At 45.7% G+C, this 26096-nt stretch overlaps 1 protein-coding gene across 3 annotated transcripts in view; it reads right to left on the reverse strand.

The window, feature by feature from the left end:
- The window catches only part of apaf1 (apoptotic peptidase activating factor 1), a 63075-nt gene extending 38019 nt beyond the window's left edge, over positions 1 to 25056 (reverse strand). Inside the window, exons 1-17 of one of the 3 annotated variants that reach the window (XM_038996720.1) lie at positions 24918 to 25056; positions 23263 to 23488; positions 22688 to 22877; positions 20624 to 20821; positions 20008 to 20209; positions 19686 to 19798; positions 19381 to 19512; positions 7910 to 8148; positions 7349 to 7516; positions 5239 to 5370; positions 4655 to 4768; positions 3914 to 4098; positions 3425 to 3551; positions 3192 to 3317; positions 2857 to 2997; positions 2563 to 2688; positions 2214 to 2366 (exon numbers count right to left, since the gene is read on the reverse strand). In XM_038996720.1, coding sequence (XP_038852648.1) covers positions 2214 to 2366; positions 2563 to 2688; positions 2857 to 2997; positions 3192 to 3317; positions 3425 to 3551; positions 3914 to 4098; positions 4655 to 4768; positions 5239 to 5370; positions 7349 to 7516; positions 7910 to 8148; positions 19381 to 19512; positions 19686 to 19798; positions 20008 to 20209; positions 20624 to 20821; positions 22688 to 22877; positions 23263 to 23409 — 2493 coding nt within the window. In that variant the 5' untranslated portion in view covers positions 23410 to 23488; positions 24918 to 25056. Of the gene's footprint in view, positions 1 to 2213; positions 2367 to 2562; positions 2689 to 2856; positions 2998 to 3191; positions 3318 to 3424; positions 3552 to 3913; positions 4099 to 4654; positions 4769 to 5238; positions 5371 to 7265; positions 7517 to 7909; positions 8149 to 19380; positions 19513 to 19685; positions 19799 to 20007; positions 20210 to 20623; positions 20822 to 22687; positions 22878 to 23262; positions 23489 to 24917 lie in introns of those variants that run through there. The other 2 variants (XM_038996721.1, XM_038996722.1) reach the window with 2 other exon arrangements.
- Between the last annotated feature and the right edge of the window lie 1040 nt (positions 25057 to 26096).

Genomic DNA, 26096 nt, shown 5'->3' on the forward strand with positions numbered 1-26096 from the left:
CAAAAGAGTTCCAACTGCTGTTTCTACGTGCCGTAATTATTTTTAAAGTCCATCAAGCTATCTATTCTTCTATCAATACTAGCCTACAAACTGACAACTCTGACATTCAACTCCACTCTGACATTCAACTCCACTCTGATTCCTGGAGTGGAGAGAACAGACACGGACACACAGAGACCTTTACATTTCCCAGGAGTGGGACGGCTTCATTCTCAGTCAGAACACACGCGTCTACCCTCTGACGGGCAGACAGGCCCAAATACCAAAACATGAAAGACAAGTTGTCCAGGGCATTCTCATTGCTTCACGGACAGATTACTCTAGGAGCAGTTGCTAGACAAGAACATACCGCTGAACACAAATATATTGACAGAATTTGACAGATAGGCTATGCAGTGCATCGACACAGTGTACAACACATTATGAACACCTGCTCTTTCCATGACAGACTGACCAGGTGAATGCTTATTGATGTCACTTGTTAAATCCACTTTCATTGTAGATGAAAGGGAGGAGACAGGTTAAAAATCCTTCTTTAAGCCTTGAGACAATTGAGAAATGGATTGTGTATGTGTGCCATTCAGAGGGTGAATGGGCAAGACAAAAGATGTAAGTGCCTTTGATCGGGGTATGGTAGTAGGTGCCAGGTGCACTGGTTTGTGTCAAAAACTACAACGCTGCTGGGTTTATCACAGTTTTATCAAGAATGGTCCACCACCCAAAGGACATCCAGCCAACTTGACACAACTGTGGGAAGCATTGGAGTCAGCATCCCTGTGGAACGCTTGACACTTTGTAGAGTCCATGCCCTGACGAAATTTGTACACTCAGTGGAGATACTAGATATTATGTGCTTAATATGCATACTGTTGCATGTAAATATTCAACAGGTCAGATACTTTAAATACATACAAGTGAAGAAACACAAACACGGTCAGACACACACACAATACCGTATATCAGGGTATTTTAAAATAATGACGTGTGTGTGCTTCTATACTGGAGAACAGACACCATGGGCCTGTTAAGCTACACAGTTAGGCTACAGAAAGGCCTGGACTTTTTGTAAACAACAATGTTGTTTACTGCATCGTATAACTGTTTTTATTGATACAAAACTAGAAATGACACATTTACAAGTTGTAGGCCACTTAGGTATGTGATGTCATAATGGATGGCCCTGATGACATCATAAAGGTTAGAATCTTGGCTGAGTGAACATTCCGGGACACAGTCAATCTGGAGAAAGACAGTACATAGGACAGTTAGTCTACTCTTTCTCAAATTAATATTTCCAGGACCAATAAGGTGGTGGATATGAATTCATTTCTGTCAATTGATGTTATGTAGTTAATGCCACAGATGTCTCAAGTTGAGGGAGTGTGCAATTGTCATGCTGACTGCAGGAATGTCCACAAGAGCTGTTGCCAGAGAATTGAATGTTCATTTCTCTACCATAAGCCGCCTCCAGAAGAATTTGGCAGTACGTCCAACCGGCCTCACAACCGCAGACCACGTGTAAACATGCCAGCCCAGGACCTTCACATCCGGCTTCTTCACCTCCAGGATAGTCTGAGACCAGCCACCCGGACAGCTGATGAAACTGTGGGTTTGCACAACTGAAGAATTTCTGCACAAACTGTCAGAAACCATCACAGGGAAGCTCATCTGCATGCTAGTCGTCCACAGACAAAACATTCCACAATCAACAGCCTGATCAATTCTATGCAAAGGAGATGTGTCACACTGCATGAAGCAAATGGTGGTCACACCAGATACTGACTGGTTTTCTAATCCACGGCCCTACCTTTTTTTTTTTACGGTATCTGTGACCAACAGATGCATATCTGTATTCCCAGTCATGTGAAATCCATAGATTAGGGTCTAATGAATTTATTTCAATTGACTGATTTCCTTTTATGAACTGTAACTCAGTAAAATCTTGCATGCTGTGTTTCTATTTTTATTCAGTGTAGTATTAGCCATAGCATGAGCATTAGCTTAGCCCCCAGTTACCGAAGTCCATTCAACATTCTGCCAGCTCCTACTCTGATGAATCGCAACATGCTAAACAAATCTGTTCCGAGTCATGGAGCTCCGCCAGGGGACCACCTCTCAGTCCCTGTGCCCACGCCACGGCCCCATGCCAGCCTGACGGAGCAGAGCAGAGGCTTACTCACTCAGCCGGGGAGGGCTGGCTCTTCAACACTCACAAAGACTGCGTTCCTGGCAGCACAGATGATGGTCCTGCCGTCTGCTGACCAGGTGCTGCACTTCACCATGACCTCCGTCTGCTCGCTCTGCTCCGGGAACATGTCCGCCACGTCTATGGACTTCCACTCATTGGCCGAGGACACCTCCCACAGCTGAAACACACACGCAAGCACACAGGTAGGCACGCACACATGCATGTACACATACGTGCACGGAAACACATACACAGGTACGTAAAATTAATGTTGTTAAATACATACTAGTAGTCTACACCTAAATGAAAAACCTTTATCTATATTTGCTGATATAAACACACAAAGCCATAGGTGGTGACTATGCTCCGCCCACCTTCAGGGTTCCGTCGCTGGAAGAGGTGGAGAGGTAGGCGTCATCAGGGGAGAAACAGCAGTGATTGACAGGCTCCAAATGACCAAACATGGTGTTCTGGGAGGAGGGTTTATTGATGTTCCACAGCTAGAGAGAGAGGGTGGGATAGATATATATATACATACACACATATATATATTTACACATACACCTCTTATAGCCAGAGTGCAAAAAATGTGGCCTACTTTATGGTTTTAATATCACACACACAACAGAAACACGCAAACACACACACACACTACACCACAGACACACCTTGGTGTTCATGAACTTGTCGTTGGAGCAGGTGGCCAGTAGGAGGCGTAAGCTTGTGTTGGTGAACTGACAGTGGTTGACCTGCTCCTCGTGTTCGTCCTCAAACACCCTCATCAGAGTCCCACGCTCCACGTTCCAAACCTGGCACACAACACAGATACTGTAGTTACACAGATATACAACTCTCTTTTATTTGCTTTCCAAACCTTTTACACAACACAGATTAGAGACAGACAAACGACTTCCGTCTGTCGAAGTCGGGTTGTCAGGCAAGTCTGTCTTAAGTCTGTCCAAAGTTTGAATGGCAGAGGGGAGGGTTCCACACCACACCATACCTTGACCTTCCTATCACTTGAGCAGGTTGCTAGGAGACGGTCATCCGGGGAGAAGGCGCAGCAGAGCACCTCATCGTCGTGGGCCTGGATCTCCAGCAGCTTCTCCCCAGAGGTGCTCTTAAACACCTGGAGACGCACACAGGGCAGAGTTTATAGAGGACACCCACTCACACAAACAGGGATGTGTGGGAGATAGTGGGTGAAGATTTATTTCAAAAAAATGTGTGTCTTACTCGCAGTGTCTTGCTGGAGCCACAGGAGGCAATATTGGTGCCGTCGTGGGAGAAGCAGGCAGAGTAGATGGATCCCTGGTGGGGCTGGACCACCAGACGAGACAGGCTCTTCAGACTACTTTTGTTCCTGGAACAAACCACAACCATAAATTACTTAAGAGAACGTGAGCATGAGGGGATGTTAGAGGAAGTTGAACATCAGGGAATGAGACTAAAACTTAGAGTGAGGGTCATAGAGTTGGATAGAGGGCATGTCTTTTGCATTTACAATGGCTTCTGTTTTAACATGGGCAGTGCCACTGACACTACGCTAAAACAGGCTTTGTGGTAATTGTGACACAAAACCAACTCTATGGTTAGGGTATGGTTGACAGGGGAATGGAATGCATAAGGGCTAGGGAGTAAGAGGTAGGGGTCAATACTGTACACAGATTAAGTAGTGAGTACGCTTATAAGCACATGAGCAGTGTGTATGGGCCTACTACTGACACCCAGTCAAGGTAGAGTCCCCCTGTGGTGGCCCTCTCCTGCGCCTGCAGCAGGGCCTGGCGGTACACCTCAGAGGAGTCTGGCTGGGACAGGGCCAGCTGCACTACGTCAGGGAACGGACGCTGCTCCAACTGGTGGCCGTTCAGAGACAGGAACTCCTGGAAGTGGCCCCGCACCTCGCTGTTCTGGGGGGACCATAAAGAGAGACTCAGCGAGGATGTGACAAACGGGGTGCATCCCAATAATATGTCCAGCTTCTTGAAGTGTGCATTTATTCACTACACAAATATAAAAGCATTGGATTGGAGTAGGCATAGGCTAGGGGGAGTTTATATACAACAGTCATTTCCTTTCAAAACCATGAGGGGAATTGAACAAGTACACACTGCGGGAGAAAGGAGAGATTGGAACACAACAATTGTACTCACAGGCATGAAATGAGTAACTGTTTCTTGGATTGACATTTCTACATTGTAGTCATTTAGCAGACGCTCTTATCCAGAGAGACTTACAGGAGCAATTAGGGTTAAGTGCCTTCCTCAAGGACAAATTTTTCACCTAGTCGGCCCAGGAATTCAAACCAGCGACGTTTTGGTTACTGGCCCAATGCTCTTAACCGCTAGGCCACCATTGACTTACGAGGAATTGATACCAACCGCAAGATCTGAAAACCATATCAAATGAGGATAAAACATGGTACACTAAGTTCCTCAGTGAACTTGGTGTTGATCAAATCCTGACCTCTTTGTCCAGTATGGCGCCGTACTCCACATAGTCATTGATAAGATGAGCTGGTCCCATAATCTGAGCTTTAGTTCTGACCCAGTCCAGAGAGAACATCAGAGAGTACAACTCCTAAAGGGAGAGAGGGGGAGGAGAGGAGAGAAGGAAGGGAGGGGTGTAAGGGTAACAGAAAAAGAGAGAGAGATATATACAGGGAGAGAGAAAGAGACATTAGCGACTTGTGCTTGTCTGGCGAAGGCCTCCATCATACGGAGTGGTGCTTTTATCTCCATCAGACTGTTGAACAGCCATCACACCATCTCCTGTAGCAAGACGCAAAGAGAGACTCGCTCACAAAACACACACCAGCTCACACAAAACACACACACCAGCTCTCTCACACACAAGCTCAAACAAGCTCAAACACAAGCTCTGAAAGTGTTATTTGGGTTGTTAATTGGATTTAGTTTTTGATTATTTGTGTACCTGTTAGGAGCTAGTAACACAAGCATTTCCCTGCACCCGCTATAACATCTGCTAAACTGTGTACGCGACCCAAAAATGTTGATTTGATTTAGATGTGTGTGTTTGTGTGTGCGTACCTGTGTGAGGTTGGCCTTGGCCATGTGGTAGGTGAGGAATCTGAACCAGTAGAGGCACTCTTCATCTCCTGAGGTGGGGGGACCCTGGCTGTAGCGCTGCTGGTATTGACGCACCACCTTGGTGTGGAGGCTCTGGAACACACACACACACACTTGTTCAAAAACATACCATATTATAAACTGGGTGGTTTTAGCCCTGAGTGCTGATTGGCTGACAGCCATGGTATAACAGACCATATAGCACAGACATGACAAAACATTTATTTTAACTGCTTTAATTACATTGGTAACCAGTTTATAATAGCAATAAGGCTCCTCGGGGGTTTGTGGTATATGGCCAATATACCACGGCGAAGCGCTGTTCTTTAAGCACAACGCAACACGGAGTGCCTGGACACAGCCCTCAGCCGTGGTATATTGGCCATACACCACAAACCCCTCGGACCTTATTGCTTAATTATAGTAGATTGATGTCCCAATAATGCAGGGCATAGAAGACATGAGTCTAACTGATTCATTCTATAAGCGACTGTCTAGTTTTCCAAGTTCTATGTACATTGATTCTCCAGAAGACAGTGTTTTCCTTATACAGTGGGGCAAAAAAGTATTTAGTCAGCCACCAATTGTGCAAGTTCTCCCACTTAAAAAGATGAGAGGCCTGTAATTTTCATCATAGGTACAGTTCAACTATGACAGACAAAATGAGAAAAAAAAAATCCAGAAAATCACATTGTAGGATTTTTTATGAATTTATTTGCAAATTATGGTGGAAAATAAGTATTTGGTCACCTATAAACAAGCAAGATTTCTGGCTCTCACAGACCTGTAACTTCTTCTTTAAGAGGCTCCTCTGTCCTCCACTCGTTACCTGTATTAATGGCACCTGTTTGAACTTGTTATCAGTATAAAAGACACCTGTCCACAACCTCAAACAGTCACACTCCAAACTCCACTATGGCCAAGACCAAAGAGCTGTCAAAGGACACCAGAAACAAAATTGTAGACCTGCACCAGGCTGGGAAGACTGAATCTGCAATAGGTAAGCAGCTTGGTTTGAAGAAATCAACTGTGGGAGCAATTATTAGGAAATGGAAGACATACAAGACCACTGATAATCTCCCTCGATCTGGGGCTCCACGCAAGATCTCACCCCGTGGGGTCAAAATGATCACAAGAATGGTGAGCAAAATTCCCAGAACCACACGGTGGGACCTAGTGAATGACCTGCAGAGAGCTGGGACCAAAGTAACAAAGCCTACCATCAGCAAGGGCATTGAAGATGAAACGTGGCTGGGTCTTTCAGCATGACAATGATCCCAAACACACCACCCGGGCAACGAAGGAGTGGCTTCGTAAGAAGCATTTCAAGGTCCTGGAGTGGCCTAGCCAGTCTCCAGATCTCAACCCCATAGAAAATCTTTGGAGGGAGTTGAAAGTCTGTGTTGCCCAGCAACAGCCCCAAAACATCACTGCTCTAGAGGAGATCTGCATGGAGGAATGGGCCAAAATACCAGCAACAGTGTGTGAAAACCTTGTGAAGACAGAAAACGTTTGACCTCTGTCATTGCCAACAAAGGGTATATAACAAAGTATTGAGAAACTTTTGTTATTGACCAAATACTTATTTTCCACCATAATTTGCAAATAAATTCATAAAAAATTCTACAATGTGATTTTCTGCATTTTTTTTCTCATTTTGTCTGTCATAGTTGAAGTGTACCTATGATGAAAATTACAGGCCTCTCTCATCTTTTTAAGTGGGAGAACTTGCACAATTGGTGGCTGACAATACTTTTTTGCCCCACTGTATTGGATTTCAGAAAATATGAATATATGAAAATATGAATATAATTCCAACACATTTGACAAAAGTTAACAAACATCAAACTTTAGATACATTTCAAAATGGCCACCAGCATACATAACAACCCTATGTAAATGAAGATAGAGGTGTGTATGTTGGAGTCAGTGGAGGCTGCTGAGGGGAGGACGGCTCATAATAATGGCTCGAATGGAGTGTTTAATACCATTCCATTCACTCCGTTCTGGACATTATTATGAGTCGTCCTCCTCTCAGCAGCCTCCACTGGTTGGAGTGTTTGAGATCCACCTCTAGACCAGAGCGGTTCATCTCAGCCAGGAAGTCCAGCTGGAGGTCATGGAGGTAGTAGAGGTAGGGCCGGTGGTGACAGTCACGGAACAGTAGGGACTTGTTCACAAAGTCCTGGAGAACGTCCTCCACCTCCTCCGGTTCTAGATCCCACAGAACCGACAGAACCTGCAGGCAGAGGAACATGGAGGACACAGGTTGGTGGTGGCACCTTAATTGGGGAGGACTGGCTCATAGTAATGGCTGGAACGCTATTCCAGACATTATTATGAGCCGTCCTCCCCTCAGCAGCCTCCTTTGATGGAAGAACAGGCTTCGATTTAGAGACAATGGCCTGTTTCCTTGTCTTACCTCTTATTATCTTATTCCCTCCTTCTTTCCACAAGGACAGCTCACAATGTCTCCATGGGTTGTGAATACTTTTTGGCTGAAGGTGCGGGATAGCCTTACCCTAACCTACTGTAGCCTAGCTTAGTTTAGCCTAACCTGACCTAACCAAGCCTAGCCAAATCTAACCTTACCTACCCAAGCCTAACCATAATCCCCCCCGGCCAGTCTGACCTTGGCAGGTACTTTGACGTCCTTCTCCAGCACGGTGAGGTCAATGTACAGCTCCCTGTGTTCCTCAGACAGGACCTGGATGCTGGCAGCCATGGCCTGGTCAAGGGCATCGTAGTCATACGAAGACGACTTACGGATACGCTTGAACTTCTTCTGCTGGAGCGTGTGCAGGTAGTAGGCCCAGCGGTCCGGGAACTCCCGCAGCAGGGCCCCGATTAGGGACACCACCAAGGGGGAGCCTGGGGAAGAGAGGAGGGTAGAGGAGGGGTTTAGGTAGGCTGGTTGATTGTGCCAAGAGTTGAGATGTAACAGAAATTGAATTTATTCGTTTTGATACATTTAATTATTTAATGTATTGAATTTAAAATTTCACTAATTGAAATTGAATTTCATGATTTAGAATGGAATTCTACAAGTCGTTGAAGGTTAACAGAACTTTCAGCAGGCATTAAGGGCTCCTTTTCTCCGAAGTCTATGCTCAGACTAATTTGACTATCAGTTTTTTGACTCAAACAAAAACAGGCTTACAGCCTCATACTCATTTTACTGATGTCCTGCGGGTAAGAGATAACTGAACATAACCACTATACAAAGCAAGCTATAAAAAGACATGAATAGGTGTACTGTGTATTGTGAAACACATTGTTCTGAAATAGCGCCTGTGTTACGTTCCCCACACGGGGAGTTGAGTTGTAGCAGGGAGTTGCGTTCCCTCTTTTTAGAGGCGTGCGTAACAGCCTGCCCTACAGAGAAAGGTGCAGCTGAACACAGAGGATCCACAGTACACCAGGTCAAGACCTGATGAAGACAGCGCGCTCAAAATATTGGTTTATTTTTTATGAATCTTTTGTCATGGTGAAGAAAGTGCTGATTTATTATGATATTTTTAATATATATATTTTATTACAATGTATTTACGATTGCATATCTGCAGCCAGCACATTTGTGTTCCAACCCAACACTATCACAAAGAATCAATGAACCATCAAGCTCTTGAGAAGAAGAATCTGCATATCGAGTTAAAATGTGAACATTAGTAGTTTAAGAAATAGTAATACTATGATTTTTTCTGCTCTGAACTTTTAGAACTGAACTTGACTATTGATATTGCAGCCTCTGGGTAAAAGGGTAGATATTATTGATGTTGCAGCCTCTGGGTAAAAGGGTAGATATTATTGATGTTGCAGCCTCTGGGTAAAAGGGTAGATATTATTGATGTTGCAGCCTCTGGGTAAAAGGGTAGATATTATTGATGTTGCAGCCTCTGGGTAGAAGGGTAGATATTATTGATGTTGCAGCCTCTGGGTAAAAGGGTAGATATTATTGATGTTGCAGCCTCTGGGTAAAAGGGTAGATATTATTGATGTTGCAGCCTCTGGGTAAAAGGGTAGATATTATTGATGTTGCAGCCTCTGGGTAAAAGGGTAGATATTATTGATGTTGCAGCCTCTGGGTAAAAGGGTAGATATTATTGATGTTGCAGCCTCTGGGTAGAAGGGTAGATATTATTGATGTTGCAGCCTCTGGGTAAAAGGGTAGATATTATTGATGTTGCAGCCTCTGGGTAAAAGGGTAGATATTATTGATGTTGCAGCCTCTGGGTAAAAGGGTAGATATTATTGATGTTGCAGCCTCTGGGTAAAAGGGTAGATATTATTGATGTTGCAGCCTCTGGGTAGATGTCACACCCTGGCCTTAGTTATCTTTGTTTTCATTATTATTTTAGTTAGGTCAGGGTGTGACATGGTGAAGTATGTGTTTTTGTATTGTCTAGGGCACAGGTGTCAAACTCATTCCACGGGGGGCCGAGTGTCTGCGGGTTTTCGCTCCTCCCTTGTACTTGATTGATGAATTAACATCACTAATTAGTTAGGAACTCCCCACACCTGGTTGTCTAGGGCTTTATTGAAAGGAAAAACCAAAAACCTGCAGACACTAGGCCCTCCGTGGAATGAGTTTGACACCCCTGGTCTAGGGTGTTGTATGGTTTAGGGGGTTAAGTAGAGTAGATGGTTTAGTGTTCAGTGTAGGTGTCTAGGAAAGTCTATGGTTGCCTGAATTGGTTCTCAATTAGAGACAGCTGGTTATTGTTGTCTCTGATTGGGAGCCATATTTAAGGCAGCCATAGGCTTTAGCTGGTTGTGGGTAATTGTCTATGTGTAGTGTTTGTGTCAGCACTATCTGTCTTTATAGCTTCACGGTCGTCAGTTTTGTTATTTTGTTAGTTCGTGATTAGTTGTTTGTTTCTTGTTTGTTTTTTCTCTCTTCTTAAAATAAAGAAGATGTATTTTGCACACGCTGCGCCTTGGTCCAATCTCTCACAGCAAGACGATCGTGACAGAATTACCCACCAATCTAGGACCAAGCGGCGTGTCAAGCGGCAACAGGACCCACCTACACAGGATTCATGGACATGGGAGGAGATACTGGATGGTAAGGGACCTTGGGCACAACCGGGAGAATATCGCCTCCCTCGTGAAGAGCTGGAGGCAGCTAAAGCCGAGAGGAGGCGATATGAGGAGGCAGCACGGAAGCAAGGCTGGAAGCCCGTGAGTACAACCCAAAAATTTCTTGGGGGGGGCCTTAAAGGGAGTGTGGCGAAGTCAGGTAGGAGACCTGCGCCTACTCCCTGTACTTACCGTGGAGAGCGAGAGTACGGGCAGACACTGTGTTACGCAGTAGAGCGCATGGTGTCTCCTGTACGCGTGCATAGCCCGGTTCGGTACATTCCAGCTCCACGTATCGGCCGGGCTAGATTGAGCGTTGAGCCGGATGTCATGAAGCCGGCCCAACGCATCTGGCCACCAGTGCGTCTCCTCGGGCCAGCTTACATGGCACCAGCCTTACGCATGGTGTCCCCGGTTCGCCTACATAGCCCGGTGCGGGTTATTCCACCTCCCCGAACTGGTCGGGCGACGGGGAGCATACAACCAGGTAAGGTTGGACAGGCTCAGTGCTCAAGGGAGCCAGTATGCCTGCACGGTCCGGTATTTCCGGCGCCACCTCCCCGCTCCAGCCTAGTACCACCAGTGCCTACACCACGCACCAGGCTTCCTGTGCGTCTCCAGAGCCCTGTGCCTCCTCCACGCACTAGCTCTATGGTGCGTGTCTCCAGCCCTTTACCACCAGTGCCTACACCACGCACCAAGCCTCCTGTGTGTCCCCAGAGTCCTGTGCGTCCTGTTGCTGCTCCCCGCACTAGCCCTGAGATGCGTGTCCTCAGCCAGGTACCACCAGTTCCGGCACCACGCACTAGGCCTAATGTGCGTCCCCAGGGTCCAGCATGCCCTGTTCCTTCTCCCCGCACTAGCCCTGAGATGCGTGTCCTCAGCCCGGTACCTCCAGTTCCGGCACCACGCACCAGGCCTACAGTGCGTCTCAGCCGGCCAGAGTCTGCCGTCTGCCCAACGGCGCCTGAACTGCCCGTCTGCCCAACGGCGCCTGAACTGCCCGTCTGCCCAACGCCGTCTGAACTGTCCGTCTGCCAAGCGCCGCATGAACTGCCCGTCTGTACTGAGTATTCAAAGCCGCCCATCTGTACTGAACCTGCAAAGCCGCCCGTCTGCCATGAGCCTTCAGAGCCGTCCGCCAGACAGGAGCCGCTAGAGCCTTCCGCCAGACAGGAGCCGCTAGAGCCTTCCGCCAGCCATGAGCAGCCAGATCCGTCAGCCAGCCATGAGCAGCCAGATCCGTCAGCCAGCCATGAGCAGCCAGATCCGTCAGCCAGCCATGAGCAGCCAGATCCGTCAGCCAGCCATGAGCAGCCAGATCCGTCAGCCAGCCATGAGCAGCCAGAGCCGTCATCCAGCCATGAGCAGCCAGAGCCGTCATCCAGCCATGAGCAGCCAGAGCCGTCATCCAGCCATGAGCAGCCAGATCCGTCAGCCAGCCATGAGCAGCCAGAGCCGTCATCCAGCCAGGATCCGCCAGAGCCGTCATCCAGCCAGGATCCGCCAGAGCCAGCCAGCCAGGATCCGCCAGCCAGCCAGGATCCGCCAGAGCCAGCCAGCCAGGATCCGCCATCCAGCCAGGATCCGTCCCTCAGTCCGGAGCTGCCGTCCCTCAGTCCGGAGCTGCCGTCCCTCAGTCCGGAGCTGCCGTCCCTCAGTCCGGAGCTGCTGCCCCTTATCCTGGTGCTGCCCCTTATCCTGGTGCTGCCCCTTATCCTGGTGCTGCCCCTCAGTCCGGTGCTGCCCCTCAGTCCGGTGCTGCCCCTCAGTCCGGTGCTGCCCCTCAGTCCGGTGCTGCCCCTCAGTCCGGTGCTGCCCCTCAGTCCGGTGCTGCCCCTCAGTCCGGTGCTGCCCCTTAGTCCGGTGCTGCCCCTTAATCCAGTGGGGTTAATGTGGAGGGTGGTCATTTGGAGGAGGCTACGAAAGCGGGTAGTGACTATGGTGGGGTGGGGACCACGACCAGTGCCAGAGCCGCCACCGTGGACAGACGCCCACCCAGACCCTCCCCTAGACTTTATGCTGGTGCGCCCGGAGTTCGCACCTTAAGGGGGGGGTTATGTCACACCCTGGCCTTAGTTATCTTTGTTTTCATTATTATTTTAGTTAGGTCAGGGTGTGACATGGTGAAGTATGTGTTTTTGTATTGTCTAGGGTGTTGTATGGTTTAGGGGGTTAAGTAGAGTAGATGGTTTAGTGTTCAGTGTAGGTGTCTAGGAAAGTCTATGGTTGCCTGAATTGGTTCTCAATTAGAGACAGCTGGTTATTGTTGTCTCTGATTGGGAGCCATATTTAAGGCAGCCATAGGCTTTAGCTGGTTGTGGGTAATTGTCTATGTGTAGTGTTTGTGTCAGCACTATCTGTCTTTATAGCTTCACGGTCGTCAGTTTTGTTAGTTCGTGATTAGTTGTTCGTTTCTTGTTTGTTTTTTCTCTCTTCTTAAAATAAAGAAGATGTATTTTGCACACGCTGCGCCTTGGTCCAATCTCTCACAGCAAGACGATCGTGACAGTAGAAGGGTAGATATTATTGATGTTGCAGCCTCTGGGTAAAAGGGTAGATATTATTGATGTTGCAGCCTCTGGGTAGAAGGGTAGATATTATTGATGTTGCAGCCTCTGGGTAGAAGGGTAGATATTATCGATGTTGCAGCCTCTGGGTAAAAGGGTAGATATTATTGATGTTGCAGCCTCTGGGTAAAAGGGTAGATATTATTGATGTTGCAGCCTCTGGGTAAAAGGGTAGATATTATTGATGTTGCAGCCTCTGGGTAGAAGGGTAGATATTATCGATGTTGCAGCCTCTGGGTAAAAGGGTAGATATTATCGATGTTGCAGCCTCTGGGTAAAAGGGTAGATATTATTGATGTTGCAGCCTCTGGGTAAAAGGGTAGATATTATTGATGTTGCAGCCTCTGGGTAAAAGGGTAGATATTATTGATGTTGCAGCCTCTGGGTAAAAGGGTAGATATTATTGATGTTGCAGCCTCTGGGTAAAAGGGTAGATTTATTGATGTTGAAGCCTCTGGGTAAAAGGGTAGATATTATTGATGTTGAAGCCTCTGGGTAAAAGGGTAGATATTATTGATGTTGAAGCCTCTGGGTAAAAGGGTAGATATTATTGATGTTGCAGCCTCTGGGTAGAAGGGTAGATATTATTAATGTTGCAGCCCTTGAGGCAGTTACTTGAGATGACAATGCACCTCTTCACAGGGCTCTTCACACTATCCTCCTGTCAGTATCACTATGTAACGGACCCTAAAAACTGGACTGAAGCACAGAGGTACTGCAGAGAGAAGTACACGGACCTGGCCACCGTAAGCAACATGGAGGATATGAACAGACTGAACCACTTGACTATAGACAGCGATTATGATGGAGCAGTGTGGATAGGACTGAAGAAGGGACAGAATTCCAGGTGGCAGTGGTCTCTGGCAGACATAGACTACTATAGTAAGGGACAGACTCAGTTTAGTGAATTTTGGGACCAAAACGAGCCAGGAAATTTGAATGAAGATTGTGGTGTCATGGAGAATTCTGGAAAATGGCACGACTATTTTTGCACTACTCAACACTTTCCAGTGTGCTACGACGGTGAGTGACATACTACATGTAATCTAGATAAAAACACACTAACCTAGTAACACCAGAGGACACCAGCAGCACATACAATTTCACCAAGTAACAGATTACTGTGGGGTTATCAAGGTCGCAACGTTTGTCTTTCAAATTTCTGTCTTTCAAATTTTGACTTTCAAATTTTGTCTTTCAAATGTTTTGTCTTTCAAATGTTTTGTCTTTCAAATGGCACTGATCCAAACTCTGATCCAAACTCTGCTGGTTGCATTTGTCCCCATAGGGACTAAGTCTCCAGCTGGTCGTTTCCTAATGGTTCAACAGCTAATGACCTGGAGGGAGGCTCAGCTCTACTGCAGAAAGAACCACATAGACCTGGCTAGCGTGAGGAACCAGACTGAGAACAAAGAGATCTGTAACGTGGCCGGGAGGAGCAACGTTTGGATCGGCCTGTTCAAAGACACCTGGGAATGGTCGGACCAGAGTAACTCCTCATTCAGATACTGGGTCGACAGAGAACTGAACGAGTCCTGCGCTGCTTGGAATCGCAGTACCTCAGGCCAATGGATAGACATAGAATGTCTTATGAAATGTCCCTTTGTTTGCTACGGTAGTAAGTTAAGATCCCTTATTGTGCCACCGAACTCATCTCCTTAAAATGGGATGTTGATTTGTATGCAATGGTGAATGTTCATCTTAACTGTATGTGTGTATATAGTTGAAGTCGGAAGATTACATACACTTAGGTTGGAGTCATTAAAACTCGTTCTTAAACCAAATTTTTGTTAACAAACTATAGTTTTGTGCATGACAAGTAATTTTACAACAATTGTTTTCAGACAGATTATTTCACTGTATCACAATTCCAGTGGGTCAGAAGTTTACATACACTAAGTTGACTGTGCCTTTAAACAGCTTGGAAAATTCCAGCAAATTATGTCATGGCTTTAGAAGATTCTGATAGGCTAATTGACATCATTTGACTCAATTGGAGGTGTACCTGTGGATGTATTTCAAGGCCTACCTTCAAACTCTGTGCCTCTTTGCTTGACATCATGGGAAAATCTAAAAAAAAATCAGCCAAGACCTCCACAAGTCTGGTTCATCCTTGGGAGCAATTTCCAATCGCCTGAAGGTACCACGTTCATCTGTACAAACAATAGTACGCAAGTATAAACACCATGGGACCACGCAGCCTTCATACCGCTCAGGAAAGAGACAAGTTCTGTCTCCTAGAGATGAACGTACTTTGGTGCGAAACGTGCAAATCAATCCCAGAACAACAGCAAAAGACCCTGTGAAGATGCTGGAGGAAACAGGTACAAAAGTATCTATATCCACAATAAAACGAGTCCTATATCGACATAACCTGAAAGGCCACTCGGCAAGGAAGAAGCCACTGCTCCAAAACCGCCATAAAGCCAGACTACAGTTTGCAACTGCACATGGGGACAAAGATTGTACTTTGGAGAAATGTCCTCTGGTCTGATGAAACAAAAATAGCCATAATGACCATCGTTATGTTTAGAGGAAAAAGGGGGATGCTTGCAAGCCGAAGAACACCATCCCAACCGTGAAGCACGCGAGTGGCAGCATCATGTTGTGGGGGTGCTTTGCTGCAGGGGAGACTGGTGCACTTCACAAAATAGATGGCATCATGAGAAGGAAAATTATGTGGATATATTGAAGCAACATCTCAAGACATCAGTCAGGAAGTTAAAGCTTGGCCACAAATGGGTCTTCCAAATGGACAATGACCCCAAGCATACTTCCAAAGTTGTGGCAAAATGGCTTAAGGACAACAAAGTCAAGGTATTGGAGTGGCCATCACAAAGCCCTGACCTCAATCCCATAGAAAATGTGTGGGCAGAACTTAAAAAGCGTGTGCGAGCAAGGAGGCCTACAAACCTGACTCAGTTACACCAGCTCTGTCAGGAGGAATGGAACAAAATTCACCCAACTTATTGTGGGAAGGTTGTGGAAGGCTACCCGAAACGTTTGACCCAAGTTAAACGATTTAAAAGGCAATGCTACCAAATACTAATTGAGTGTATGTAAACTCCTGACCCACTGGGAATGTGATGAAAGAAAAAAGCTGAAATAAATCACTCTCAACTATTATTCTGACATTTCACATTCTTAAAATAAAGTGGTGATCCTAACTGACCTAAGACAGGGAATTTTACTAGGATTAAATGTCAGGAATTGTGAAAAACAGAGTTTAAATGTATTTGGCTAAGTTGTATGTAAACTTCCGACTTCAACTGTATGTGTTAGACGCAAGACCCTCAACAGTCAAGAAGATACAGGTAGTGAGAGTGAGGATGACCCCAGACCCAAACTTGGACCTGAATAATGCTAAGGAGAGGGAGGCCATTTTACAGCAGGTGAGTCTCACCCTCTTAATTTCTAGACTTTTACCTTCATTTAACCATGCATGTCAGTTAACTCTTTACACTCATACCCGTTTACGGGTTCAAAGTGGCAGATTTTATTGCGATTTATAATGGGCCGTTTTTGGATTGCGTAAACAACAGTAATTGTGTGATGGTGGGATGCAGGGTTGTGTTCCAAACAAAACAACAAGTGTGCTTGCTCTAGTTCCTCAACAGCACTGCTAGGAGAGCTAAAAAAACACTTTATAATTGAACACTCTTCTTTGAGTCATAAAGTACATGGAAAGGAGTGTGGTCACTTGGAGACACCATTTAGTTCTCTCACTCAAACCCTTGTAATTGTTTTGTCTTATGTTGCACCTATCCCACATTTTCCAGGAATATTCTTATCATGCTACTGGATGGAAACAGAGTATTTTCAGACTTCACTAATAACAAATGCGGTGAAAAGTTCAGTAAGGGCCTCCCGGGTGGCGCAGTGGTCTAGGGCACTGCATCGCAGCGCTAGCTGTGCCACCAGAGATTCTGGGTTCGCGCCCAGGCTCTGTCGCAGCCGGCCGCGACCGGGAGGTCCGTGGGGCGACGCACAATTGGCCTAGCGTCGTCCGGGTTAGGGAGGGTTTGGCCGGTAGGGATATCCTTGTCCCATCGCGCACCAGCGACTCCTGTGGCGGGCCGGGCGCAGTGCACGCTAACCAAGGTCGCCAGGTGCACAGTGTTTTCTCCGACACATTGGTGCGGCTGGCTTCCGGGTTGGATACGCGCTGTGTAAAGAAGCAGTGCGGCTTGGTTGGGTTGTGTTTCGGGGGACGCGTGGCTTTCGACCTTCGTCTCTTCCGAGCCCGTACGGAAGTTGTAGCGATGAGACAAGATAGTAATTAATAACAATTGGATACCACGAAATTGGGGAGAAAAAGGGGGGTAAAATTTAAAAAAATAAAAAGTTCAGTAAATGTAAAATGCACATAAAATCAACAGTGCAATGTTTGGATTCAGTCTTGTATCAGGTGAACTGTTGTGTCCTCAACTTAGGTCAAATCATTTTCCCATAATCTCCTAATTGTTCCCTTTCAATTTCTACCATGCTATTAGAAACATTTCAATTTAGCCTTATCCATAAAGGATAAAAAAAACACGTTTTTTAAATTTTTATTTCACCTTTATTTAACCAGGTAGGCCAGTTGAGAACAAGTTCTCATTTACAACTGCGACCTGGCCAAGATAAAGCGTAAAGGGTTAAGAATGAATTCTTATTCACAATGACCAACTCGCTGTGAACAAGTAAAGTCCACTGCTCCTTACGTTAAGAGAGTTCTCCAAGTAATGATAAACCTTTCAAACCGTAAGAGTACAGGTACCTACATATGAAAGCATATAGCTGCCATCATTAAATTTGTAATGCAAATTTTTAATCCTACAATGTATTAATAAATAAATATTCAGTAAATTTAGGTGTTCAGGGCATAAAGCCTGGTTCTGTTCCTCAGATAAAGGAGAAAATGAAGGCCAATGGGATGACTGGGAACTTCGAACTGAGATGGAAAGAGCAGCCAGATGGAAAGGTCTTCCACAAGGAAGAGAAGAAAGAGAACGACGGAAAGAGAGAAAAAAGGGAGCTGAAAAATAAGGAAGAGCTTTGAATAGAAGCACATGGAGTTAGTGTGTGGATCGGTTGCCATGTGCCACCTATAATTAATGATTCCCTTCTCATCTCACATTGTATTAATTTATCATGAACCATTATTAACTATGATAATTCCTGAGAAGCAGGTGTTTGGAGGATATATTTGCATCGTCTCAGGCAGCAAACCAATATATCCTCCAAACACCTGCTTCTCGGGCATTATCACTTTTATACAACGGGTTACCAACATATTCAAATAATGATTGACATATTTTCATTAAAAAAGTTTTTAATTTATTGATGAATTTGTTCATCCAATCGGTTTGGTTGCCAGAGACGCGACCCAGTCGTTCAGTCACTTTGTTCTGTATCTATGGACGTGACCCAGTAGTTCAGTCACTTTGTTCTGTATCTATGGACGCAACCCAGTCGTTCCTTCTAAATGTTCCATAGCCATACTGGCTGGCAACGTTCTTATCCTTTGCTTGTTAGCTAGCCAACTACGGTTAACTTACAGTCATGTCAAACAGTGCAGCATGAACAACAACAGTAGCTGCATTTGTTTAAGCTGTTTTCTAGTGACATTTACTTGGATACATCTATAACAATGAGCTAATGATGCACGATTTCTCCTGGCATAGAAAATGCGCTCTCTTGTCAGGACATTGTCGTTCAGAGGAGACAACAACACAATCACTAAAAACTGAAGCTGGAAAGACTGCAAACTAGCTGCACTTTGTTTTGTTTGACCTTTTTTCAATGTACATTTCTGTGTATATATCCATAAAAATGATGCCAGCTGATTCATGATTTGTATGTATGGGACAGCTGGAGATTGAATTTGAATATTGAAACAATGTTGCAAATGTTGGAGACAGACGGGAAGGTTTATACAAATATCTGCTGTTGAAAACTAAATGTTAGTCTAAAAGAAATGTGAGAATGTCTAGATGCTTTTTTATAGTGGAGAACAAGTTTATAAATTGCCTGGCTGGGCTGATGACACAGTGGAATGCGCAGTCAGATGCAACAGAGTAAATAGGCATTTTAACGTCATAGATTTAGCCGGTGGTAACTTGTGGAATAGACACCAGCTGGAATGCGATTTTAACCAATCAGCATTCAGGATTAGACCCACCCTCTGTATAATGTACTATTATCTATCCATACTATTACAGTATACCACGTTGCTGTTTTATTTTATGTTTAATTTGCTTGTTATCTATTCATGATCTGTTCATTATTTCTATCAATGTTTTTGGTCACACTACATAATGCCTACCAAATCATTCATAAGAAAATGTAATACTTTATTTCTCTTGAATATGTGAAATAAATGGACATTTTATTGTAAACCTGAATGGAATTTTCATTTCATTCAATACAATTTCTTTTGACACTATAGCTCCGTGTGCGTGTGTGCATGTACCTTTACACTCTCGGACAATGCTGCGGGCCTGTTCTGGGAGTCTCTGGGGTTTCCCGTTGACATACAGGGCGAGGATCTCCAAGGCCTGACCCTCCTCCAGACCACTCTCCACTGCCACCTCAGACTTAGAACCTGGACACACACACACATACACGCATGAGTGCACACACACACACACACATATGCACAGTTTGAGCAGGTGCATTGAGCGTAATGTTTGAGAAGTGTTCTATAAATGAAGTTATCATTATCAGTAGTACTGTAGTAATGTTAGTATTAATATCACTGGTATTACTCATACACACCGCTGACACAGTCGGCTAGGCTTCTGTCTCGGGTGGTGAGCAGTACTCGACACTGGATGTCAAAGGCCTTGAGCACCGAGCTGTCCCAGATGTCATCCAGTATCAGCAAAGACCTGCACACACACACACACACACATCTAATTCAATTGACAGGAATTGTAATGGAATTAATAGCATACAATAAATCACTCCAGAGATGAAACTTCTGAGGTCCAACTGAACGTTCTACTCATCATTAACAGCCACCATTTAGAAGGAATGGACCAACTTGAAAAGTTGGCTACCAGTCCACATCAATACACTTCAACCCTGGGGGACTGACCTGGGGTAACGACGGAGCATGAGGAAGCGTAGTCGCTCCTTGGCCTCCTCCAGAGAGCCAGGAGGCCGGTGGATGGAGGACGAGGGGTCTTTCTCCTGGCTCTGCTGCTCCAGGCAGAAACACAGTGACTGGATCCTAACCAGTAGGTCAGCCCGGTCCAGCTGGCCTATGGACAGCCAGTGGACTCCTCCTGGAAAACACTCTGGGGGGGGGGGGGGTCAGAAGGACCAGTGTGAGTGTGTGTCAGAGAGAGAGAAAGACAGATGGAGAGAGAGAGAGAAAAAGAGCCAGTCAAGAGACCAATGTGATAACGAAAAAAGAAAACAGAGAGAAATATGGAGAGAGAGAGAGAGAGAGAGAGAGAGAGAGAGAGAGAATGACAGACACAAACAGACACAGACAACAGTCAAGAGACCAATGCGATAAAGAACAGAGAGAAAACAAAGTGAATGCAGAGAGAGAGAAAATGAGCCTCCTCTACATGTATTAACCCCCCTCCTGAAATGTATCTTGGGTCAGTTTGACATTTGACCCATTATTGGGTTTGGTTAGGATTGGGGGAGGAAGCTGATCCTAGATCTGTACCTAGGGAAAACTTCACCACGGAGCCACCTACCTGTGATGAGTGCGTGGTCTCGGACTGCCTCCGCAGCCAAGACAGACTTGCCGGAGCCGGCCATGCCGAACACAGTGACCCAGCCGGGCTCCTTCTGCAAGTGGTAGAGCTTCTCCCTGACCCGGTTCACCAGGGCTGGCCGGCTCACAAACACCACAGGTCTCTGAGGCACGCCGCCCTCACTCAGCACCGCCTGGACTGGAACAGGGTAATACAGCATTATATATAAATGCAGTATGTTGCCAATGGAATAAACAGATGGGTCAAACATGGCAGAGAGACAGAGAGGTGCGCTAACATACACACACAGACACACACACACATACAGTTGAAGTCGGAAGTTCACAAACACTTAGGTTGGAGTCATTAAAACTCATTTTTCAACCACTCCACAAATTTCTTGTTAAACTATTGTTTTGGAAAGTTGGTTAGGACATCTACTTTGTGCATGACACAAGTCATATTTCCAACAAGTGTTTACAGACAGATTGTTTCACTTATAAATCACTGTATCACAATTCCAGTGGGTCAAAAGTTTACATACACTAAGTTGACTGTCCCTTTAAACAGCTTGGAAAATTCCAGAAAATGATGTCATGGCTTTAGAAGCTTCTGATAGGCTAATTGACATAATTTGAGTCAATTTTGAGGTGTACCTGTGGATATATTTCAAGGCCTACCTTCAAACTCTGTGCCTCTTTGCTTGACATCATGGGAAAAGCAAAATAAATCAGCCAAGACCTCAGGAAAAAAAATTTTTGTAGACCTCCACAAGTCTGGTTCATCCTTGGGAGCAATTTCCAAATGCCTGAAGGTACCACGTTCATCTGTACAAACAATAGTACGCAAGTATAAACACCATGGGACCACGCAGCCGTCATACCGCTCAGGAAGGAGATGTGTTCGGTCTCCTAGAGATGAACGTACTTTGGTGCGAAAAGTGCAAATCAATCCCAGAACAACAGCAAAGGACCTTGTGAAGATGCTGGAGGAAACAGGTACAAAAGTGTCTACATCCACAGTAAAACGAGTCCTATATCGACATAACCTGAAAGGCCACTCAGCAAGGAAGAAGCCACTGCTCCAAAAACGCCATAAAAAAGCCAGACTACGGTTTGCAACTGCACATGGGGACAAAGATTGTACTTTTTGGAGAAATGTCCTCTGGTCTGATGAAACAAAAATAGAACTGTTTGGCCATAATGACCATTGTTATGTTTGGAGGAAAAAGGGGGATGCTTGCAAGCCGAAGAACACCATCCCAACCGTGAAGCACGCGGGTGGCAGCATCATGTTGTGGGGGTGCTTTGCTGCAGGAGGGACTGGTGCACTTCACAAAATAGATGGCATCATAAAGGGAAATTATGTGGATATATTGAAGCAACATCTCAAGACATCAGTCAGGAAGTTGAAGCTTGGTCGCAAATGGGTCTTCCAAATGGACAATGAGCCCAAGCATACTTCCAAAGTGGTGTCAAAACGGCTTAAGGACAACAAAGTCAAGGTATTGGAGTGGCCATCGCAAAGCCCTGACCTCAATCCCATTGAAAATTTGTGGGCAGAACTGAAAAAGCGTGTGCGAGCAAGGAGGCCTACAAACCTGACTCAGTTACACCAGCTCTGTCAGGAGGAATAGGCCAAAATTCACCCAACTTATGCTTGAGGAAGGCTACCCGAAATGTTTGACCAAAGTTAAACAATTTAAAGGCAATGCTACCAAATGCTAATTGAGTGTATGTAAACTTCTGACCCAACTAGGAATGTGATGAAAGAAATAAAAGCTGAAATAAATCATTCTCTCTACTATTATTGACATTTCACATTCTTAAAATAAAGTGGGGATCCTAACTGACCTAAAACAGGGAATTTTTACTAGGATTAAATGTCAGGAATTGTGAAAAACTGAGTTTAAATGTATTTGGCTAAGGTGTATGTAAACTTCCGACTTCAACTGTACATAGAGCTCCCCTGCATATTATTTCCCTGTATCAGAAAAGGAGGGCACATCTCAGACTGCCCTAGTCTCCTGGTATTCTCCATCCTCCACCCTGGGGGGCAGCTCACCATAGCGGGTGCCCCCGTCTGAGAAGCTCTTCTCAGCCTCAGGGGAGACCAGGGGCAGGCTGTTGTGGAGCAGGCTGGCCAGGTCCCCGTAGCTCTCGCGGACCAGGGCGTTGTAGAAGGAGATGTAGGCCTGGTTATCCTTCCTCAGGAGCAGCTCCAGCAGGGCCGCCGCCTGCTCTCTCCTGGTGGGCTAATGAATGGAGAGACAATGTGAATTTTGAAACCACTTTATTGCTTTTCTTACACCGATGCAGTTCTTTCAGATGTCCATAGTGTTAAGTTTAAAAAGCCCTGCAATCTCTCTGACTTACCTCTCTCTCTCCTCCTTCCTCTCCTTCTTCCTCCCTCTCCTTCTTCCTCCCTCTCCTTCTTCCTCCCTCTCCCCCTTCCTCTTATGAGGGTGTTTGTTTGGAATCAGGAACCCAATCATTTTCCCAGCACAGTGCACTCGGTTGTGGGCCAAATTCAAAACAAACACTTTTATACACTTAATCATCACTACACACTTACCACTATGGACATAGGAAAGTGTATGAAAAGGGTGCTACTGTACTCCCCCAACCTCCTCACCCCACCTTGCTCCTGATCCTGTCCTCCTCGTCCCCCGTCAGCACGCCGTCACTGATCATGTGATCCATCAGGTAGGAAGCCCTGATGTCCTGCTCCAGACTGGAGCGTGACTGAATCAGGCAGCTCCGCGCCCCTTCCTCCATCATCGCCATGCCAACGGGCCAGACCTGGTCCGACCACACAGGTGGGGTGGCTGGGCTGGAATGGTGATTGATTTGCAGGTGATGGGAACTGCGGGGAAAGGAAGTTGCATGGATGGATGGAGTATGGGCAGTACTAGCTCTGGTCCAGGGTGCTATGTGTGGCTTGAGCCTTCTTGAACAATAATACGTTGAAGGAGGCTCAAGCTGCACGTAACACCCTAGACCAGAGCTAGGACAGTACTACTACTAGCACTGCTGCCTCTTAGTGGGACTCCTGTGCTCCACCTAAAATAAGACTGGAAACTGATAAGAGCTCTGATAGGTAGATATACAGTATGATGAAGATCCTTGTAATACTACAGTGCCATAAAATATTTGAAAATGCTGCCCTTACAAAAAAAGATTGCAGTTTTGAAATTGCAGTAAAAGTGCAGTAGCAATCGCAGTGCTAGCTGTGCCACCAGAGACTCTGGGTTTGAGCCCAGGCTCTGTCACAGCCGGCCGCGACCGGGAGGTCCATGGGGCGATGCACAATTGGCCTAGCGTCGTCCGGGTTAGGGAGGGTTTGGCCGGTAGGGATATCCTTGTCTCGTCGCGCACTAGCGACTCCTGTGGCGGGCCGGGCGCAGTGCACGCTGACTAGGTCGCCAGGTGCACGGTGTTTCCTCCGACACATTGGTGCGGCTGGCTTCCGGGTTGGATGCGCGCTGTGTTAAGAAGCAGTGCGGCTTGGTTGGGTTGTGTTTCGGAGGACGCATGGCTCTCGACCTTCGTCTCTCCCGAGGCCGTTCGGGAGTTGTAGCGATGAGACAAGACAGTAACTACTAACAATTGGATGCCACGAAATTGGGTAGAAAAAGGGGGTAAAAACAAAAGTGCAGTAGTCTGTGGTATTTTGGAGGCAGTATTTGCAGCATACTGCACTCTGACTGCAATCTATTTCTTAAGGACAGGTTACTTTTTTCTCCATGAATGTGGTTGAGAATGGAATAAAAGTCTGACTGACTTGACCATCTAACGTTAATTTGTAACAGAAAAACAACAATTGAGACTACTTTCGTTATCCATCTCCTCCATTCAGTCTGCGTGCACTGACTTGCCCAGATATTGCGATGATTCAACGTCAGGAAGTTAGCAAATTTCCTCTTTAGAGTGAACATTGATTGTAGGCTTTTGTCATTGTCACGTTACAAGTTTATATATATATATAAAGTGGCTAACTGTGCACTTGGTAGTTAACTACAACGTTACGGTCTAACGTTAATTTGACAGCTGTGGGACACAGCACAGTGTAGCTAGCCGACATTCCCAAAACTACACAGCAGCTGTCTGTAGTAGGCTATATAGTATGCATAACACACGCTATTTATACGTTTATTATTTCCACAGGCAGACAAACATTGTATGTTTTATGTTTATAAAAACAGATAGGAACAACACTTTTTAACTGAAGGTGGCACATACTTCACTCGTAATAAGACTTGCCCAAGTTGTAAGGAAATGAAACAAATACTCACATGTATCTATTTGCTCGCTATCCACACTCGATAGTGCTCAGGATTATAATAATTTCCTTTCAAAATAATGTAATTCTGACAAAAATCCCCACCTATTTTTGAAATTAGTAGGGTTCTTCCTGAATTATAACAAAAACAACTTCCCTCGGTCTGAAATGACCAATGCGGTGGCGTTTCGCGCACACGTGAGAGGGTGAGATAAAGCATACTTGACTGTAACTAGGCAGATGGGAGCATGCTGCCTGGTGATACGTGACAGCTTGTTGTTCATTGTAAACTTGTAGGCCTGCAGTGCTAGCTCAGTATCTTTGGTATTGCACTTGGCAATACTGATAAGACACTAAACAGTGGCCCTAAATAGACTCATAGTGCAAACAGCGTTCCTTTTGTCATGGCACTTAGAGTTGCATGTTTCTGCCAAACTCAGAACAAAATAATGTAAATGATTAATGACAAAATATTCACCATATCAAATGTTGACAATGTCATATGAACCTACTAGTAGTGCATATATATTATCCAATCACGTTCATACATTTACTTGACAAGTGATAATGATAAGGGATTATACATAATATGAATACATACAAATGATCAAATATAATATTTCCTTCCAAGCAGTTCATACAAACATTTTTCCAAGCATTTTATTCATTTGCTTACAACGTTCAAACTTATACTGGATACACTGAGCTCGGCTGGGTTGGGTTGGAGCGGCTGTGTGTGTGAGGGTGGGGTCTCTGGCTGAGGGTCGGGGTGTGTCCTTGGGGGGTGGGGTGGGTGCCCGGGTACAGCCGAAGTTTGGGGTTGAGGGGGGGCAGTCTGGTGGGGAGAGAGCCCCTCCCCTCCACCACCCTCTCCAGAGCCTGGACCCGGCGCTCCTGCTGCAGCCAGTAGAGCATCTCGATGCGGTCCCAGCGCATCTTCTCCCTGTACGGCCTCCCCTGGAGAGAGTGACAGTTGAAAACACAGCTGTGAGGAAACTGCTTAGTTATGTCTGGCTGCACCAGAGTTTTGGGGCTTTTGTTCTAGCCCAATACTAAAACACCTGATTAAACCAATTAAGGACTTGATGATGAGTTGACAAGTACTGGTTATTGGGGATAATCAGATAAGGGGGATGGCGCAGAGCTCTCCATAGCGTTTTCTCAGTATGTATGAGCCTAGTATGTCAATATT

This window comes from Salvelinus namaycush, chromosome 6 (genome assembly GCF_016432855.1).
Source record: "Salvelinus namaycush isolate Seneca chromosome 6, SaNama_1.0, whole genome shotgun sequence".
In the NCBI taxonomy this organism is placed as follows: domain Eukaryota; kingdom Metazoa; phylum Chordata; class Actinopteri; order Salmoniformes; family Salmonidae; genus Salvelinus; species Salvelinus namaycush.